At 46.4% G+C, this 20,330-nt stretch overlaps 1 protein-coding gene across 1 annotated transcript in view; it reads left to right on the top strand.

Moving 5' to 3' along the window:
* NPR2 (natriuretic peptide receptor 2) overlaps window positions 1-20,330 on the top strand; it is a 469,654-nt gene that overhangs the window by 247,552 nt on the left and 201,772 nt on the right. The window contains exon 5 of the mRNA XM_086960020.1: window positions 507-601. Within this exon, the coding sequence (XP_086816146.1) occupies window positions 507-601 (95 nt within the window). The remainder of the gene's footprint in view (window positions 1-506; window positions 602-20,330) is intronic.

Genomic DNA, 20,330 nt, shown 5'->3' on the forward strand with positions numbered 1-20,330 from the left:
TCTTCCGGCTCATGTCTATCCATAATCTCTTCCACCTCCATCCCCTGTCCTCCGCCTCATGCCTTCGCATATCATGTCTACTCATAATCTCTTCCACCTCCATCCCCTGTCCTCCGCCTCATGTCTTCGCATATCATGTCTACTCATAATCTCTTCCGCCTCCATCCCCTGTCCACCGCCTCCTGTCTTCTGGCTAATGTTTGTAGCCACAGTTTGTTCCACAAGAAGCCTCTAGTTGGCCCAACACCCTTCCATGTAATCAGTTAAAGCTTCTGAGATGTGGAGACCTCAAGGAGAAGAGTTGCCAGGGTTGACCTTGAATGTTGATCTTTGGAGGCGCGCTGTGTGTGGGTCGCAGATGTGACCAGTGCCAGCCTCCAGCGCCTGGTCCTTCTGTCCAGGGAGATGTTTGCTGTCCTTCGAGGTGACTAGGGCAGCTCTGCGCGTGATCTTCATGAAGCCGTTCCACCTGGCCCACGGCTAAATGTCATTTATTTTCTTGGCAGGCATCACAGGCTTGGTGAGCATGGACAAGAGCAACGACAGGGACACCGACTTCAACTTGTGGGCCATGGGTGACCAGGACACGGGCGAGTTCGAGGTGAGTTGTTGATAGTCCAGTGATCCCTGTGCGCTGGAGCTGGGCCACCCCTGAGACCATCAGTGCAGGCTGCCCCTGAAACCTAGCAAGAGCTGCTTCACACAATATAAACACATTAACCATCTATTCATAACATTGAATCAAACCTTCCCAACAAAACACAGCTGTGGCTCTGCAGAAGAATAAACATTCTGAATGTCCCCTCCACCCCACAGCTGACCTCGCGCCATGTATGACCAGTGTAACCACGTGTGGGCAATGGGTCAAATAGCTCCCTAAAATGACTGAAAACACTTGGTAAGATTAACAAAAATCGTTCTAGCCTTAGCTCACAGGTAGCAGCGGTGTAGGAAGCTCCTTGTGGATTTCCTCTGCCATGAAACTACATCAGATGAACCATGCACCCCCAACTCTCACCTTAGCCTTTAGCTGAAGGGTCACCTTTATGACAAAACCATCCGAGATCTAAACTAACAAATAATCTGAGAGAAGGCAACACTTCAGTCCTTCGCCCTCTTGCTGCCAGGTAGGGGATTGTTCTGTTGCTCACTAGTAGCACCCAAGACAACAACAAACTGGAGGAGTCAAGGCAGAGGACTGGAGGTCACCCCTGACTTCCACTACAAATCGAATCACTTTCAAGTAAGAGAAACCAACTCTCTTCTTCACACCTTCAATGTTTGACCCGGGGTGGTCCAATCTGCCCTTGCAGGCGCTTTCATCCCTGTCAGACCTCAGCATCTCTTTCAGACCTCAGCATGCCTTTCGGACCTCGGCATCCCTTTCAGCCAGGAAGGGTTTCACAGCGGTATGAGTAATAGCACCAGGAAACCGCTTGATGACAGTGCTCTCTACAAATACCTTGACATTTACATTTACATTTATACCTCAGCATCCATTTCAGACCTCAGCATGTCTTTCAGACCTCAGCATCCCTTTCAGACCTCAGCATCCCTTTCAGACCTCAGCATGCCTTTCAGACCTCTGAGGTGGTTCATCCAGTGCAGTGCCAACGCGAGGCATGCTATCAGATCACGCAGACCCCCTGAGGTGGTTCATCCAGTGCAGGGACAACGCGAGGCATGCTATCAGATCACGCAGACCCCCTGAGGTGGTTCATCCAGTGCAGGGACAATGCGAGGCATGCTATCAGATCACGCTGACCCCCTGAGGTGGTTCTTCCATTGCAGTGGCAATGCGAGGCATGCTATCAGATCACACTGACCCCCTGAGGTGGTTCTTTCATTGCAGTGGCAATGCGAGGCATGCTATCAGATCACGCAGACCCCCTGAGGTGGTTCATCTGCTAGAGCGCGCAGTCCACCCGGGTCACCAAGGTTACCTATTCTTTACACGCACTGGGCCCTGTCGTGCAATTTTCAATACCACACTAACAATTTGGGGCGAACCGGGTGATGATTACTTTTATTTCCCTCCTGCACGCTTCTATGAGTATTTAAGGTTTGGTTTCACCTCTGCTTACCATGCACCTGACTTACCACAGGCACAATTATTATGACAGATCTGGAGCTATCAGGGAAATAGTAGACAGGACCTAGGAACAATTACTCTTTATAATCCGTACATACTTATCCACAATTTTTGTAAAATGACCACAGACACCTGAGGATGTTCAAAACTTTATATAGAAGTTCAAAGAGAGTATGACAAGGCAATAAGAGATATGCAGAGTAATGCGTCAAACATCAAAATCAAAACCATTAGGTAACTATGAATTAACACTAGGACCATTGAGTATATGGGAAAACTAGAGGTAGGAATTTTAGAACAGAGCTAGTCACTGCAACTTTATACTAGGACATAGGACATGAATGGGACCTAGAACATGTACTTAACCTAAGTGCTTTAAACTATTCTTACTAGGTTCACCGCAACCATACTAAAGGAAAGGGAAAAATCGGAACATGCTAATAAAATATAACAGTTTGGTAATTCTCTAAAGGTGGGGAGAGAAGTGGAACAATTCTAATAAACAATTTGCATATAACTTGCTTTTCAAGGTGATAGAGCAATATCACAGGCGAGAGTGTTTTATTAAGAAAATGGAGAGAGGGAGAGATAGAGAGAGAAAGAGAGACGCAAACCCACGGGCTGATATTTACCTAGTTCAGAAAGAAGACTAACCCTGGCCACGGGTCAGTTGGAAGGACGGGGACAAGGACCCTCAGGAAGGAATGCCAGAATGCGAGCAGGTACAGCTCACGGACAGTAAGGACAGGATACCCCTCAGGATTTGGGATCAGGACTGGGCTCACCAAGGTACGACCAACACCCACAGCTCCGGAAGCAACGCCTGCGTTACCCCTTTCTGCAAGTAATCCGACAGTAACCCCGATTGGGTTTTCGAATTTCCCAGGCAAAGTGCTCCGCCAGCACTTAGGATTATTTCCACCCCTTAGGAGATTGTGGAAAGTATGGACAGAGTGCTCCGCAGCACTTCAGTTCGAGCACCTATAGAGTTCGTAGGGTCAGCGACAGGTCTGCTACTCGGACAAGTCGGACAATTTTCCTAAGCCAAACTAGGGCAATTATACTATTTGGGGACCCTTAGACCACCCACCAATGTTGCAAGTGACAGTTTCTCACATTATGATTGGTCAGGAGAGGTGGTGCGGTCATTACCACCTCCTAGAATTCAACGTTCCCATCATGAATTTAAATTTATTTGTCCGCCCCTTAGGTTCACGTTCCCATCCATAGAATACAATAGAAAATATGAGTGCACAAGGCATTGCAACAAAGTCTCTTGGTTTCAAGGTGAGTTTCATCATCTTGTGCTGGGTTCTCAGGCGCATTGGGCTTCAGGAGCCAGCTGGCTTGTTTCAGCTTCTGCGCAATGGAGTTTTTCTCCGGTCATGTGACGGTGCCCAGCAGAGCCTCAAGTATGGCTCCGCTCCCGATTTCCCAGCCCCAGAGACGCGGTACATGAAAAGTAAGCGAGAACAAATTAAGATCACATACAAAATGATCACACTGTATACCATGATAAAATTCTAACCAACCCTTACTTTATAATGGCTATAGCATTACTGTTTAGTGTGAAAAGACAGACAGGCTAAAGCAGCAGTGGCAAGCAGAAAGCGTGATGAGAGACAAGCGGCCATGTTTGCAACAGTGCGCATGAGCACAGATTCCCTCCAGAATGCGAGTGCGTCACATCACATGGGTATGACCGACGCATGCGCAGACTGAATTTCAGCGAAGCAGCCGTGTCTTTAGTGCAAGCTTCGTTAGTATGAGAAAGACATACAAGCAAGCATCCCGGGGACACCCGCGTGTTTGGGAAAACGCTTAATAAATGACGAACAATTGTGTTAATATGATTATATGGTTAGGCAAGGGTTTTGTATGCGAGCAGGGCGCTTTACATGCGAATCCCTGCTCCATCAATCCCCTCTTTGATGATATTTACTATCATCACCACATAAAGGGAAACAGATGCCAACTTTTCTCATTCATCCACATCACTCATTTGGATTTCAACAAACTTATTGTTGAGTTTTCTTTCAGCTTCTCTATGAGAGTGGTGATTTTTCACCTTTTTGTATATTTCATTCTTTAACTCTTCTAATTCTAGTTCATCAATATTTCTTTTCACCCCCCTTTTATTCACGGTATATTTCTTTTTTCACTTCTGGCATTTGCAGCAAATAAAAATGATCAATACAACTACACCTATTACAACTATTGGCATCAGTATTTTCCACAAAAGATTTCTACCTAGGTTAGTAAACCAACTACCTATAGAGGAGAGACCTCCAGTTAGTCTCGTCCAGGCACTGTCAACCTCCAATGGTTTGAGTTCTTTTTCCAAATTAGTTATGTTCTTCACATATTGTTTTAGTTCGATACTTTTATCAGGAATGTAAGTGCAACAATGTTGCGCTTTCAGCATTCTACAGACTCCGCCCTCTTTTGCTAATAGGGTGTCAAGGGCAAGACGGTTTTGCAAAACCATTGATCTGATCGCAACCATTTCAGTATTGACCATCAGGAATCCAGCAGCAGTGTCCGTTGATAGCCGGTCCACTACTGTAGACAATTTGCAGATTCTATGAGTGTTCAGAACTACCCCCATTCCAGGTATCAGTGCACTAAAAATATCACCTATAATTTCACCTACACTTTCACGTCTACTACGCACTAAGCCATTAGTTTCTTCATCGCTTCCAGCTGCATTGTTCACATGGTATATTTTCGGGAAGACAATGCCAAAGTAGCAACTTCCATACCAGTGATCCGGCAATTTGAAATAAGCCTTGTCCCCACATATATAATATATTCCGGGAAACACAGGTTCTGACCCATTTTTGAAACCCCAACCTCCAATTACCTTGTAATTATGTTCACACTCGCTGGAACCGATGAATACATTGTTATAGTACTCTGTCTTTTCCCTATGGATACAAAGTTTCCCCTTTCTTTCAAAATCCAACAACAAGGCAGGACTAGCTTCGCCTTGCGAGGTGTTATCCATGTGCTCAGCCCACCTAGGGACTCTATCCTTTTCGTCATTTGCCTTCTTCTGAAACTTTTCTCTCCTTCTGTCTGCCATTTTTATAAACATCTTTTCCTGCTCTTGCAGGGAACAGGTCAGATTTGCTTGTCTTGCTTCATCTAAATCTATGTTACCTATAGTCAGAAAATATTCTCCCATATAACGGGTCACGTCACTTTTAGTATGTACAAGGTTCAGGTGTCCTCTAATGGGTAGTTCGGAAAATACTACGTCAGCATTTGAATAATAGTACTGTAAAGTGCTTCTATAAAACAAGCTAGCTAGTATACTACAGGAGATTCCATAGGTCAAAGGTAGATGGTGGTATGTCACGCCTTCAGCTACAGAGGTAGGTAGCTTCATGCAGACATAGCAGTCCTCTATTTCCATGGCTTCTACGTAATGCACTAACAAGTTAGCAAAAACATTTAAATGCGTCTTGTTTCTCATTTTGTGAAAGTGTAGTCCATCCTCATCTGATGCTTCTAAATTAGGTCGTGTGTGTGTCAGTCTGACTTGTTGGTCGCGTCTTTCTAGGCTTCGTGGTGTCTCTGCAGTCTGTACAGCCCCTACGTCTACTGCTTCTGGTTCAGTAGGGGACAAGTTAGGATTTTTACTTATCATAAAAGGTAGAAAAACTGTCAGTCCTATCCACATTACTATTAGCATTGCTATACTACACAAGCATATTTTACAACAGGTTTTAAGACACCCACATCTGGATCTTCCAGAGACATTCGGATCAGACATTTTTAGCTTACAGGTGGCTTTTGCTACCCCTCTTCGTTTCTTTGCACCAAAGGCTCACTTCGGGGCTCTCTCAAGGAGGGTCTTCGTCAGAACTTCGATCAGCAATGGACTCTTCGTCACTGTTGCCACTGTGGTGTGGCTCGTCAATTTCCTCCAACACAAAGTACGTCCACTCAGGGCTCCGATACAGTCTGTTCTGTTTCTTTATTCTGTCGCTCTTTCTTAGCGATTTTCCTTGGGCTGCCTTTCTTTCACTTTCAGCCCTTTTCCGGTCTTTCAGTTTTTCTTCAACTGTCTTGAGTCTGAGCCTCAGTCTCTTGACGTATCGGGGTGCACTTCTGCCTCCGTGCCTCCCAGTAGTTGAGGAAACTTGGCCTTCTTCGTGCACTCTCTTTACTTTTTGTTGAGGCACCTCTGTTTCCCTGCCTGTCTGACTAGTTCCAGGTCTTTCATCTATTTCTTCTGCCTGGTCCCTAATCTGACCTTGCTCAGATTCAAATCGTACTTGCTTTGTATTTCTGGTGGCTTTTATTTCTGTTGTCTGAGCACGTTGATCTATTTCTATCTGTTCCTGTTCATGCTCTTCGATCTCTTCGTTTTCTTCTGCATGAACGTCAGCTCTAATTTCTAACTGTCCCTCTCCAATTTCTGGAGTTTCAGGAGGAGTTTCAATGTCTTGATCTGACCCTACTTGGCCTACTTCCTGATCAGGTGTGTTGTGATTTTTGTTGACCTGACCTTCTTCCTCTATTTCTAGCTCACCTGGACTATCCCACTCACTGTCTAAGTAGGAATATTTCCTGGTTCGTATTGGGTCATGAACCTGGTCGTCGGCGGGGAACCATTCAACGTCTCGACTTGTGCTCGGCAGTTCGATGTCAGCTAGCTCCGGACTTTCCTCCTCGGAAGCCTCTTCAGCTGAGCTGCCTTCAGCTCCAGTCGCGTTTTCTCCAGTTACCCGCTTTGTGTGGCTGGCGTGGATCCACTTCGGTACACCAGCACACTTTACAGCAGTTGTAGTGACGAGGATCACTTGTCGTGGCTTTCCCCACCTGGGTTTCAGGCAACTGCTCCGGGTGTGTTTCTTCAACGCCACCCAATCTCCTGGTTGCAGTTTATGTGCTGGAGTCTTTGGCCACTCGTCTTCAGTCTCTCCAATCTGCTGAGAGAGAGAACGCACTTGGTCACCCAGCTGCTTGCAGTATTCTAATACCATATCATCAGAAATGCTTAGCAGTTTGTGTCCGGGTACCCATGCCTGTCGCATCACTCTTCCCATCAACACTTCATGGGGACTTAGGCCAGTTTTTCTGTTCGGGATACTTCTCAAACTCATCAGCACAAGGGGTAAAGCCTCTATCCAGTTCATCTTTGTGGAATCACACATTTTGGCCAGTCTGGATTTCAGGGTGCCATTTATTTGCTCCACTACCCCAGAAGCCTCTGGATGGTAGGCACAATGCAGTCTTTGCTTCATTTTGAATGCTTTACAGAGTTCTTCTAGGACATCGTTGGCAAAATGCCCACCTTGGTCCGTTTCGATTGTCTCGGGAATTCCGTACCTAGGTATCAACTCCCTAAGCAATAACTTGGCTGTAGTTAGGGCATCATTTTTCTTTGCGGGATATGCTTCCACCCACCTGGAGAATAGGCAAACTATGACTAAGATGTATCTATACCCTTGACATCTAGGCATTGTTATAAAGTCTGCCTGCATTCTGACAAAGGGACCTACTGCCTTTCCGATATTACTCTGTTCTACCACAGTCCTTTTTCCTGCATTGAATTGCTGACACACTAGGCACCTCTGGCAAAGCTTTTCCGCCTGGTTCCTGAACCTTGAATTACAGAACACCTTGTCAAACACCCGACACATTGCGTCCCTTCCCATATGTGTTGGTTCATGTATCATTCTGACCATGGGGTCTATCAGGCTGTCAGGCAATACAGGCACCTCAGTCGAGTTTACCACCACACCATCATCTCTCAATTTGCATCCCTCTGCTGCCCACCTTCCTTTCTCTTGTCTGTCTGTTGCCTGTTGCAAATCCTTTAATTCTTCCCACGTTGACACATTCTCAAACAACATAAGTTGGCAGCTGGTTCCACCCCACAACGCAATTTGGAGGGACATTTGGTATCGGGCACAGAACTGTGCAATTTGGTCAGCGTACCTGTTACCGGCTGTCACATCGTCATTTCCTGATCGGTGAGCCGCACACTTGACCACAGCCAATTCTTTGGGCAATTGGATAGCTTCCAGTAAGTTATGCACCACTTTTCCATTTCTGATAGGGGTGCCGGAGGAAGTCATGAATTCTCTTTGCAACCACAATTGGCCGAAGTCATGAACAACCCCGTAACAGTACTGGCTGTCGGTGTAAACAGTTATTCTCTTGTTCTTACCCCTCTTACATGCTCTGGTTAACGCGATGAGCTCTGCCACTTGTGCAGATTTTACCTCGCTCAGGTAAGATGCTTCTATGGTTTCCGTCAATGTGACCACAGCATAGGCAGCACACAGACCCCTACTCTCATGTCTTAAACATGAGCCGTCCACGAACATAGTCGTATCCCCATCAAGTAATGCTATTTCACGGATGTCAGGACGGGGCTTAGTACTGAACTCAGTTAGATCGATGCAATTATGTTCCCCTTCCTCTTCAACTTCTACATCCAGAGGAACAGGTAACAATGTCGCAGGGTTTAGGACATTGCACCGGGAAATGGTCACATTTTCAGCACCAATCAAAATTCTCTCATACTTAGTCAGTCGACTAGGTGTGAGGTACTGGGTCTTAGTTCTAGTCAGTAGGATTACAACAGAATGAGGAACATATACAGTGACATGATGTCCCATGACAATGTTCTCACTCTGTTCCAGACTGACGCAAGTAGCAGCGACTGCTTTCAGGCATCCAGGTAATCCAGCAGCCACCGGATCTAGGGTGGCCAAAAAATAGGCCACCGGTCGTCTAATTAATCCGTGCTCCTGGGTCAGGACTGAAAGAGCACAATTTTCTCTCGTGTCATAGAATAGCTCAAAGGGCTTAGAGGAATCAGGCATACCCAATGCAGGAGCAGTACATAGACAGTTTCTCAGAGTTACCCAAGCGCTCATGCTTTCGTTGTCCCAACTGACGGGGTCTTCTACTCCTTTCTTTGACATTTTTATCAGTGGTCTTGCTAGGGCCGCAAATCCTACAATCCATTGTCTGCAGTAACCCACAACTCCTAAGAACATTCTCACCTCTTTCTGTGTTCTGGGCAGTTCCATGGCTTTAATTATTTTGATTCTTTCTGAAGTAACTTTCCTGATTCCTTTTTCTATCTGGTGCCCCAGATACTTCACTGAGTTCTTACAAAATTGTAACTTGTCAGGTGACACTTTATGTCCTCCTTTTCCTAGATGATTCAGCAAGGCAATTGTGTCAGTGACACAGTCCGTCTGGGTTTTAGATGCCACTAACAGGTCATCTATGTACTGTACCAAAACAGACTCTCTTGGCAGCACTAGGGTTTCAAGGCACTTCTTTAGTATCTGGTTGAAAATCGATGGACTTTCGGTGTACCCCTGAGGGACACGATTCCAGACATAGATATGACTGTCAAATTCAAAACTGAAAAGGAACTTGCTTTCTGGATGCAATGGGATGGAAAAGAATGCATGGCACAGGTCGATGACAGTGAACCATTCTGCATTCCAGGGAATCTGATATAGTATCACTGCAGGGTTAGGCACCACAGGACAGCAAGGCACAACAATCTGGTTTACCTTGCGCAAATCTTGCACCACCCGGTACTTTCCACTAGGCTTTTTGATCCCAATGATCGGCGAATTACAGGGACTGCTCCTCACTTCCTCTATTATTTCTGCTTCGAGCAGCCTGGTAATCTCAGTCGCTACTCCTGCTTTTACTTCTGCACTCATTTTGTACTGTCTGGTTTTGGGATATACAGCATTTGTTTTTATTGCTATTTTAACTGGGTCCACATTTGCCATTAAACCTACATCCTTTCCTGTGAAATCCCACACTTCTGGAACTACTCTTAACTGGAGCTCTTCGGGTAAATCCTCAACTGTTAGAGTTTTGATATCAGAATCTTGTCTGACCAACATCAGCTTGTACAAACCATCTTCATCGGGGGTCTGAATTTCGACGCCTTTCGGTGTGCAATAGATGGTACAATGCATCTTGCACAACAAATCACGTCCTAGCAGGTTCACAGGACTAGAATCACAGACCACAAATCTGTGCATTTCTTTGAAATTTCCTATAGAAACTTCCATTGGTTCAGTTACTGGAGTACTTATTATTTGATTGGAGACACCCACTACTTGGATCGCTTCTCCCGAGAGGGGTAGGTTAGGAACATCCACTGTTCTTACAGTAGATCTGGTAGCACCAGTGTCCAACAGAAAGGTGACGTCTTTCCCTTCCACCTTTCCTTCAATGTATGGTCCAGTCTGGTCTACCGGTAAGGAGGCGCCAAGTACGCACTCCTCATCCTCCCCTCTCAGGCCCCGTCAATCTTGATCTTCACAGAGGAAGGTATCGTTTAACAAATACTGTGGAATGACTGCATTTCTTTCACTCTCGACTTCCCATACTTCCGCCCTTTCATTCTGCTGACCCTGACTCTTAAAGTTCTGTCTAGGTGCGCGAGGTACTGGAGGTAATTTTACCTGTTGCTGGTTCTTTCTTGTCCCCTCTTTCGGCACCTGTGGATTTAAACCATTTACAGGGGCATTACCGGCCTGCAGGTGTGGACACTCGTCTCGCCAATGCCCTATCTCCCCCCCCAGCAGTGGCGTTCTGAGCATTATTACTAGTAGTCAATTTATTTAACTGTTTTTCTTGTTGTTCAGCTAATTTCACCTGTGCCCACATTACTTTCTCCTTGAGGGCTTTCTTTTTATTTTCGATTTCATCTTCGCAGTATTTTGCATATTTCAGGACATCATCTATGGGCTTTCCCTGCCAACTGATTTTATTATCTCGAATCCATTGGGATATTTCAGGCCTTAATCCTAGCACAAATCTATAACTGAAATGGGTCATGTCCTTCATGTCTACATTATCGATACCACTGTAAGTTTTAAATACCTGCAGTAACCTTTCATAGAAGGAATGCACAGTTTCATCCCGTTCCTGGGTGGTTCTATCTATTCGAGTCCAACCCGTCTCTTTTGCTGGCACCTTTTTCTTAAGGTACTGTATGACCTGGTCATATTTCCTCATTACTTCAGGTGCAGGAGCCCCTGTTTTCTCATCTCTGGGGAATTCCTCACTGGGCCAATCAATTTCAATTTTACAGTCGGTCCACAAATCTACAGGGACCACAATGTCGAAAAACCCATCCAGGTCTTTCAGCAGACACTTCTGAACTTTTATGAAGCGCTCTACCTGCCTGTACCAGTCAACAGGCTTCTCCCGTAATTTCGGGAAGTCGTTTGTAAATGACACAATATCCTGTCGGGACCAAGGGACATGGACATATTTCCCTCCCGGGACCTCTCTCATGGGGCACAATTTTTCTGTTGGGGTTACTTCCTTTAACACGAATTCTGAAGCCTGAGACTTAGCCCTGCTGTCTTCCTTTTTCTTTGCCCACCGGGTTCTCCATTTTCCCACCTCTCCCCACTTTTGCAGGAGTTTCAACAATTCCTTTATTTGGATCTGTTTTCCCACCACATTCAAGCTTTCCAAATCCTTGTCTGCAAAGTCTACTCTATAAGGTTTCTGAAGGATTTTGGAACGACTAACATCAATTCCCATCTCTGTGGCTGTATCCATTATCCTTTCATGGAGCAACCTAGCACTCCGGGTTAGATTTTTGCTGATAAACAGTAACTCTTCTTCACTGTACGAGCTTAGGCGCTCAACTCCTACATTTCCAGCCATCATTTCTTCTATTTCTATCCTTAATTTATATATCTCTAATGCTTTGGGTTGGGGAGTGGTCTCCTTCTCCAGCTCCTTTGTCCATCTGTCTAATTCTTCTGGGGATACTACAGTGGCACTCCTAACCCCAGATGCACCTTCAATCAACACCTCTTTTGGTCTAGTCTGACTTCTTGCCCCCGATGTACTAGTCCTAGGCTCTCTAATGGGCAAATCCATCAGAACCACAGATTCACATTCACTCTCTTGATCCTCATCTATGAATACTTCCTTCCTCGGGGAAGGGACGCTAGGAGTAGGCAGCATTGGGGTGATAACAGGAGGACGGGGACTAGCCAGGTCATTTCTATACAGTGGAATAGCTGGACCAATAGTTACTGGAATAGTCAGGGAATCAGGATGGGGATGTATCTGGGCAATGGTTCGAACTAAATCCTCTCGCTGTCTAGCCAGGGCTTCTTTCTCTTTTTCCCGCAACGCCTTTTCTGCAGAATTATCATGCAATACCTGAGGTACCAAGGAAGGATAAATACTTGGAGCAGTCGGAGTGACCAATCGGGGTGGACCTTCTCCGAACGGCTGATAATTTGGGACCGTGGATTTAGGTCTGCAAAACCCATCCCCGTCACTTGTTTTACTGTCTGTACCCGTTCCATCTGTATCACTATCCCTCCTACATCTGGGATATTTTGAAAAGGGATATGGAGAATGCACAGGTTCTGACTCTGCAACATAGGGAGGTGGATTTTTCATTAACAAATCTTCCAGGTGCTCATCTTCTGAGTCCCCCACAGGCATTAGGTGATGGGTCTTTTCTTTACATTTTCCTTTCTTCTCCTCTAATACCCCCATCATAGGAAATAGTCCTTCAGTCAACATAGATTGCCTCCACTGTTTCATTTTCTGCTCTTTGGTCTGCGCTTGAACCCTCGGATACCATTTACTCACTCCCTTATCCATCCGGGGTCTATCTCGCTCTACAGCCTCAATCTCCCATTCCTCCAGGGCTTCGTACTGGGTCAACCTAGGTCTAGGGTGTAATTCGTTCATGCGGGTCCTTAAGTTAAACAGAATCCGACCATTAAATGTACCTTCAACCGGGAATGCTAGGACTCCGTCATCTGCAGTATACTTTGCCCAATTTTCTAACCAGACACAGGTGTGGTACCCTTTATCAAACAGCATGAAGGAGGCAGGGGTATTTGGCGGGGGAATGAGCACGCCTTCCCTCGTTCTAATGGGCTTGTCAGTCTTTAAAAAATTCTTTATTTTATCAGAAAGTGACAGTTTCCTCTTTACTCCATACATCATGTGCGGTCTACCTCGTATAAGTTGATCCTTATGAAATCCTAGGTACTTTGGATTCGGTATGAAATCTGGATACCACATGCAACTCTCCAGACTCGCTTCTAACTCGGCTTGATTAATTTTGTTTACCTTTGTGCTTCCAATGCTAGCGCGACTTTTATTTCACAATATCCAATCAGGTCAGAGAATACAAAAAAACCTTAACCAATGGGTGCGCGGCCTTTTCGCAAGACAGAGTCTCACGCTTCGGCACTCACCCCTCCTTTACAAATTCAGCTTCACTACACACCCGCTGTTTTGACCAATACCAGCGCGGCACGGAGTGACGTCAGAGCAGCTTGCCGACTGACTCCCTCCTTCACAAGGTAACGGAAACTTTTTACTCTCTCTAAAGTGCGAATGCAAGTTTTAGTCAACAACACACAACGTTTGCCACTATGTCTGAGTGTTCTAAAGAGATAAAAGAATTTTCTTTCACTACTAGTAAACCACTTCTGTCTACTTTTCATTCACTCTGGATAGACTTCTTTGCCTGTCCCTTCACACTAGTAACATAGAACCCGTTATTCTTCTGACTCATCCACCTTAGTCGGGGATATGTACTGAGCCAGGATTTCACCAGCGAACTATCTTACTTACCAGACAAGCCTTGGAGACCCTACGACTCCTTCCATATGCGACCCTTACTAGGTGATATCGCAATGAAAGTTTTATAAAGGACTCGTAGCTATCATTTACTCCAGAAATAAAGGTCCTAATTAGTGCTTCCAGTTATTCTTAACCCTGCACTAATGACTCAAACCTAGTGACTTCTACAGCTAACCGGATTCTGCTCACCGTTAGCTAAATACTTCCCCGGGGATTCAGACTACACTGAACAACCACAAACAGTTTTTCGGTTAATATAACATTTATAGCAGCGATGCAAAAATCATATACATTTACATATAAAACCTTAAAACATTTCAAAATATTTGAACCAATACAGTAAAAAAAATCAGCAGCACATTTTATTTTCACGGTTTGTTTGTCAACTATCCTGTCTACCTAATCTAACTAGTCCAAACCATCCTCTGGTTACCAGAAAATACTGCTAGAGCGCGCAGTCCACCCGGGTCACCAAGGTTACCTATTCTTTACACGCACTGGGCCCTGTCGTACAATTTTCAATACCACACTAACAATTTGGGGCGAACCGGGTGATGATTACTTTTATTTCCCTCCTGCACGCTTCTATGAGTATTTAAGGTTTGGTTTCACCTCTGCTTACCATGCACCTGACTTACCACAGGCACAATTATTATGACAGATCTGGAGCTATCAGGGAAATAGTACACAGGACCTAGGAACAATTACTCTTTATAATCCGTACATACTTATCCACAATTTTTGTAAAATGACCACAGACACCTGAGGATGTTCAAAACTTTATATAGAAGTTCAAAGAGAGTATGACAAGGCAATAAGAGATATGCAGAGTAATGCGTCAAACATCAAAATCAAAACCATTAGGTAACTATGAATTAACACTAGGACCATTGAGTATATGGGAAAACTAGAGGTAGGAATTTTAGAACAGAGCTAGTCACTGCAACTTTATACTAGGACATAGGACATGAATGGGACCTAGAACATGTACTTAACCTAAGTGCTTTAAACTATTCTTACTAGGTTCACCGCAACCATACTAAAGGAAAGGGAAAAATCGGAACATGCTAATAAAATATAACAGTTTGGTAATTCTCTAAAGGTGGGGAGAGAAGTGGAACAATTCTAATAAACAATTTGCATATAACTTGCTTTTCAAGGTGATAGAGCAATATCACAGGCGAGAGTGTTTTATTAAGAAAATGGAGAGAGGGAGAGATAGAGAGAGAAAGAGAGACGCAAACCCACGGGCTGATATTTACCTAGTTCAGAAAGAAGACTAACCCTGGCCACGGGTCAGTTGGAAGGACGGGGACAAGGACCCTCAGGAAGGAATGCCAGAATGCGAGCAGGTACAGCTCACGGACAGTAAGGACAGGATACCCCTCAGGATTTGGGATCAGGACTGGGCTCACCAAGGTACGACCAACACCCACAGCTCCGGAAGCAACGCCTGCGTTACCCCTTTCTGCAAGTAATCCGCCAGTAACCCCGATTGGGTTTTCGAATTTCCCAGGCAAAGTGCTCCGCCAGCACTTAGGATTATTTCCACCCCTTAGGAGATTGTGGAAAGTATGGACAGAGTGCTCCACAGCACTTCAGTTCGAGCACCTATAGAGTTCGTAGGGTCAGTGACAGGTCTGCTACTCGGACAAGTCGGACAATTTTCCTAAGCCAAACTAGGGCAATTATACTATTTGGGGACCCTTAGACCACCCACCAATGTTGCAAGTGACAGTTTCTCACATTATGATTGGTCAGGAGAGGTGGTGCGGTCATTACCACCTCCTAGAATTCAACGTTCCCATCATGAATTTAAATTTATTTGTCCGCCCCTTAGGTTCACGTTCCCATCCATAGAATACAATAGAAAATATGAGTGCACAAGGCATTGCAACAAAGTCTCTTGGTTTCAAGGTGAGTTTCATCATCTTGTGCTGGGTTCTCAGGCGCATTGGGCTTCAGGATCCAGCTGGCTTGTTTCAGCTTCTGCGCAATGGAGTTTTTCTCCTGTCATGTGACGGTGCCCAGCAGAGCCTCAAGTATGGCTCCGCTCCCGATTTCCCAGCCCCAGAGACGCGGTACATGAAAAGTAAGCGAGAACAAATTAAGATCACATACAAAATGATCACACTGTATACCATGATAAAATTCTAACCAACCCTTACTTTATAATGGCTATAGCATTACTGTTTAGTGTGAAAAGACAGACAGGCTAAAGCAGCAGTGGCAAGCAGAAAGCGTGATGAGAGACAAGCGGCCATGTTTGCAACAGTGCGCATGAGCACAGATTCCCTCCAGAATGCGAGTGCGTCACATCACATGGGTATGACCGACGCATGCGCAGACTGAATTTCAGCGAAGCAGCCGTGTCTTTAGTGCAAGCTTCGTTAGTATGAGAAAGACATACAAGCAAGCATCCCGGGGACACCCGCGTGTTTGGGAAAACGCTTAATAAATGACGAACAATTGTGTTAATATGATTATACGGTTAGGCAAGGGTTTTGTATGCGAGCAGGGCGCTTTACATGCGAATCCCTGCTCCATCACATCCAGTGCAGTGCCAACGCGAGGCATGCTATCAGATCACACAGACCCCCTGAGGTGGTTCATCCAGTGCAGTGCCAACGCGAGGCATGCTATCAGATCACGCAGACCCCCTGAGGTGGTTCATCCAGTGCTGTGCCAACGCGAGGCATGCTATCAGATCACGCAATGCCCCTGAGATGGTTTATCCAGTGCTGTGCCAACGCGAGGCATGCTATCAGATCACGCAGACCCCCTGAGGTGGTTCATCCAGTGCAGTGCCAACGCGAGGCATGCTATCAGATCACGCAGACCCCCTGAGGTGGTTCATCCAGTGCAGTGCCAACGCGAGGCATGCTATCAGATCACGCAGACCCCCTGAGGTGGTTCATCCAGTGCTGTGCCAACGCGAGGCATGCTATCAGATCACGCAATGCCCCTGAGATGGTTTATCCAGTGCTGTGCCAACGCGAGGCATGCTATCAGATCATGCTGAGCCCGAGTTGATTTCTTCATGTGCAGGATTAGCTGAATATCACCCCCTAAGAAGTAATCTGAACATCAAAAGAATTGATGATCATTGGAGGAGGATATATATATTCATTAAACAGTATCGGGGAAAGAGTCGACCTTTGCAGTGTGCCCCATCTAGAGGGTGACATCGAGGCCAAAACCCCACCCCGTAAGCATGATCGGCACCGCTTGAGGGCGGCTCCTTTGACTTCCACCTCCTCAGGTCACCCAATCAGAATGGAGTGCGCAACTGTATCAAAGGCGGAAGAGAGATCCAGCAAGACGAGGCAGGTCCTCGATTGGTTATTAACCAGTTTTTAAAATGGCAATTACAGATATAAGAGCGGCTTTTGTTCAAGCTTCAGATCTAAAACCCACTTCACTCCTATCAAGCAAGTATTTCTTTTCCTCCAAGCCTCTTGAAAGCCAATGTACTATAGAATTTCTTCCCTGTTTGGCAGCTGCTGGCAGAAGATAAAGAGGTCGGTTTCAGCCGCTGCAGCGGAACTTAAGTTGGATTTTTTTCTCCAAAGTCTTAACTGCAGATGTTGTCCGGCCCCGTGGTAGAGTCCACCGCTGAGGGTGTAACTCAGACTGGAGGGCGTAGCAGCCATCTTGGCTGGAGCCTCATCCTTTGGATTCTGCTTGGACACTGATCCTCCGCCGAGCCAGCTTCCATGATCCAGAGATGTCCACGTCATCCAGGCGAGGTCGAACCTGTCCTGGACATGCTGCCTCTGCAGCGGCGGTGATGGACGCGGGAATGTCCTGAGGGGTCTTTCCAAGCCAGACTTGATGGGCCATCTCTACCTTCAGAGCAGGGCAGGAGGTCAGACTATCTGTGGACTCTGGATTCTGAGGGGTCTGCAGGACCAGGCAACCTGGTTTATGAGGCTTCATTCTACCTGAAACACTTTCTCAGTAGAAATCGCTGCAGATGTGATAGTATTTCAAAAGTAAGAGGTGTTTGTTGAAATGAAGCTTGTACAGACTCTTTCAGTTTACTTTTTTAGACCAGTCGAGTTTCTTTGCAGTAAGATCTTCCAGGGTTTGTGCTCCTTGTCTTGTCTTTAAATCTCTGCATTCCAAGCTCTTTTGTAAACCATGGATTATTTATTTTAAAAATAAGATAGACCCCTGGCATGGCACCACTGATCGAGGCGCGGTCCTTAAACCACCAATCATTGCTCTGTGGTTGAGTGACAGCAGTAGCCTTGGGAGGGTCTGTCCATCCTCCCTGACCGATGACACTGGTCCCCGTTGGCCCCTTCTCATGGAGCGCATCTGAGCAAACCCCAAGACTCCCCGCTGATGCCGCAGTGGGTGAACCCGCAGGACCTGGTGGAGCAGGCAGTGGCCAGCTGCAGCTGCCAGTGCTTATCTTATGCAGCCCCTCTGCACTGGACAGACTCCCCCAGCATAGCCACATGTGCACTGAACTGCTCCAGCCCAGAGGTGACCGCAGCTGGAGGGGTCCAGGCCTCCGGTGGCCTCTGATGCTGGGAGCAAACCCCTCCCCAAGACAGGAAACCCAGACCCTGGGACTGGTCCAACCTCAGCTTTCATCTCTCGTCTCATCCCTCCCTCCTGTGCCACCGTCCACCGCTGTCAGACTACCAGGGGTCCAGTACTCAGAGACTAAAGCGCTTAGAGGCGGTTACCAGGGCATTCTGCTGCTCTGTAACCCTCCTGAACAAATAAATACCCACCCTGCGCCCGAACGTGTCTGGCATGAATGGCTGGGGAAGGCAAGGGGCGGTCTCTGCCTAATTAAGATGATGACGTATGTGCTGCGTTTAACTATATGTACAAGGACACCAGCACTGAATTAAAAACTACCCGAGATCTGTAAATAAAAGATCTGTAACAGCCATTGGGTTCTTTTCATCCAACTCCCTGTGACATCTCCTGCGCCCGCCCTCCAAGGGGTCCCAGAGCTCAGCATTGGACCGGGCCCCTGTCAATCTGAGCTCCAATCCCTGATTACGAGTACGTGTGTTACGTAATGTAATGACGATATCACGGGGTGTGATACCGAACACCTATTATGAGCTTGTGGGGAATAACATGCGAGTGTTGGTGTTTAATGCAGTAAGATCTCCTGATACGGTGAATACATTTGCATTTCCTGTTATATTTTGGGATGTTTGACCTGCGGGAATTTAATGAAGATTGAGTTGTTTAGCGAATCCGATAATATGCCTTAGATACCTTCAAACTCGTAATTCCGACCCGTGCATAAACAGGCCCATTGTTTAATTTATTTATTTATTTGTGTGTGTGTGTGTGTGTGTATATATATATATTGTGTCCGTTTCTGAAGACCTCTCCGTGGCCTAGCTCTCTGTCAGATAGAGCCTCTCCTGGTGAAGGTCAGTTCAACTCGGGCGAGACCGAAACTCTCATCTTTGGGAACTCGGACTCAATCTGGGCGCACTCCAGGTGGCTTCTAATGTGGGCGGTGCCCACCCCTAGTCAGGTGGCAAGAACTCATGGGCGTCACACCTGAGGGCGGCAGTTCCTTTGATAGTCAGATTTGCTCACTGTCAGGGGAGTGTTTTTAGTCTTTACTCTTCAGAGGCAATGTTACCCTTCAGCATGTAATCTGACCATGTGCTCTTCGTCGTCTCATCAAGCGCCTAGATTCTCTCGTGTACCAGGGGTGGTTGGCGGCGCTACACAGTTTTCTGTTTTAACTACCACCACGTAATACCCGCTGGTCGGTGGTGTTTGCAGCGTCTGTTTCTTAATGTGTTGCTTTCAAACCTCCTTGTGATTCATAACTTCTCTGCGGTCCTCCTGCGGTTTACTCAGTGGTTGTGTTCCAGTTGGTGTCCTCTTTCTTTCTTTGATTGTTTTTGCAACAAGTGCAACAGCAAACAAGGAAATGTGTGTCGAAGAAAGAGGTACAACTGTGGCAAGAGGGACAAGGCTGGTGGAGAAGCAGCCAGGAGGAAAGGGCGAGACATGAGTGCCGGGGAGGCAGGAATGTGCTGGTCATCTTTAAATACACAAAGCTGCGTCCATGACGTCATGGCAGCTGGCCCTTCTCACACAGGAGCGCGCACACGTGCTCTTGGCCTGAAATAGCTGCAAGCCGGGGGTAGTTGGTGGATGACTCGCTGCTGAGCGCCTTCAGCAATGTCATAGAAGCCAACCGCGAAGGGTCTGTCGTTAGCCAACCGCGAAGGGTCTGTCTATAGACCACTGTGAACGGTCTGTCGTTAGCCAACCGCGAAGGGTCTGTCTATAGACCACTGCGAATGGTCTGTCGTTAGCCAACCGCGAAGGGTCTGTCTATAGACCACTGCGAACGGTCTGTCGTTAGCCAACCGCGAAGGGTCTGTCTATAGACCACTGCGAACGGTCTGTTGTTAGCCAACCGCAAACGGTCTGTTGTTAGCCAACCACAAAGGGTCTGTTGTTAGCCAACTACGAAGGGTCTGTCGTTAGCCAACTGCGAAGGGTCTGTCATTAGCCAACTGCGAAGGGTCTGTCATTAGCCAACCGCAAATGGTCTGTCGTTAGCCAACCGCGAAGGGTCTGTCTATAGACCACT

Source organism: Lissotriton vulgaris, chromosome 3_1 (assembly GCF_964263255.1).
Source record: "Lissotriton vulgaris chromosome 3_1, aLisVul1.2, whole genome shotgun sequence".
NCBI lineage: Eukaryota > Metazoa > Chordata > Amphibia > Caudata > Salamandridae > Lissotriton > Lissotriton vulgaris.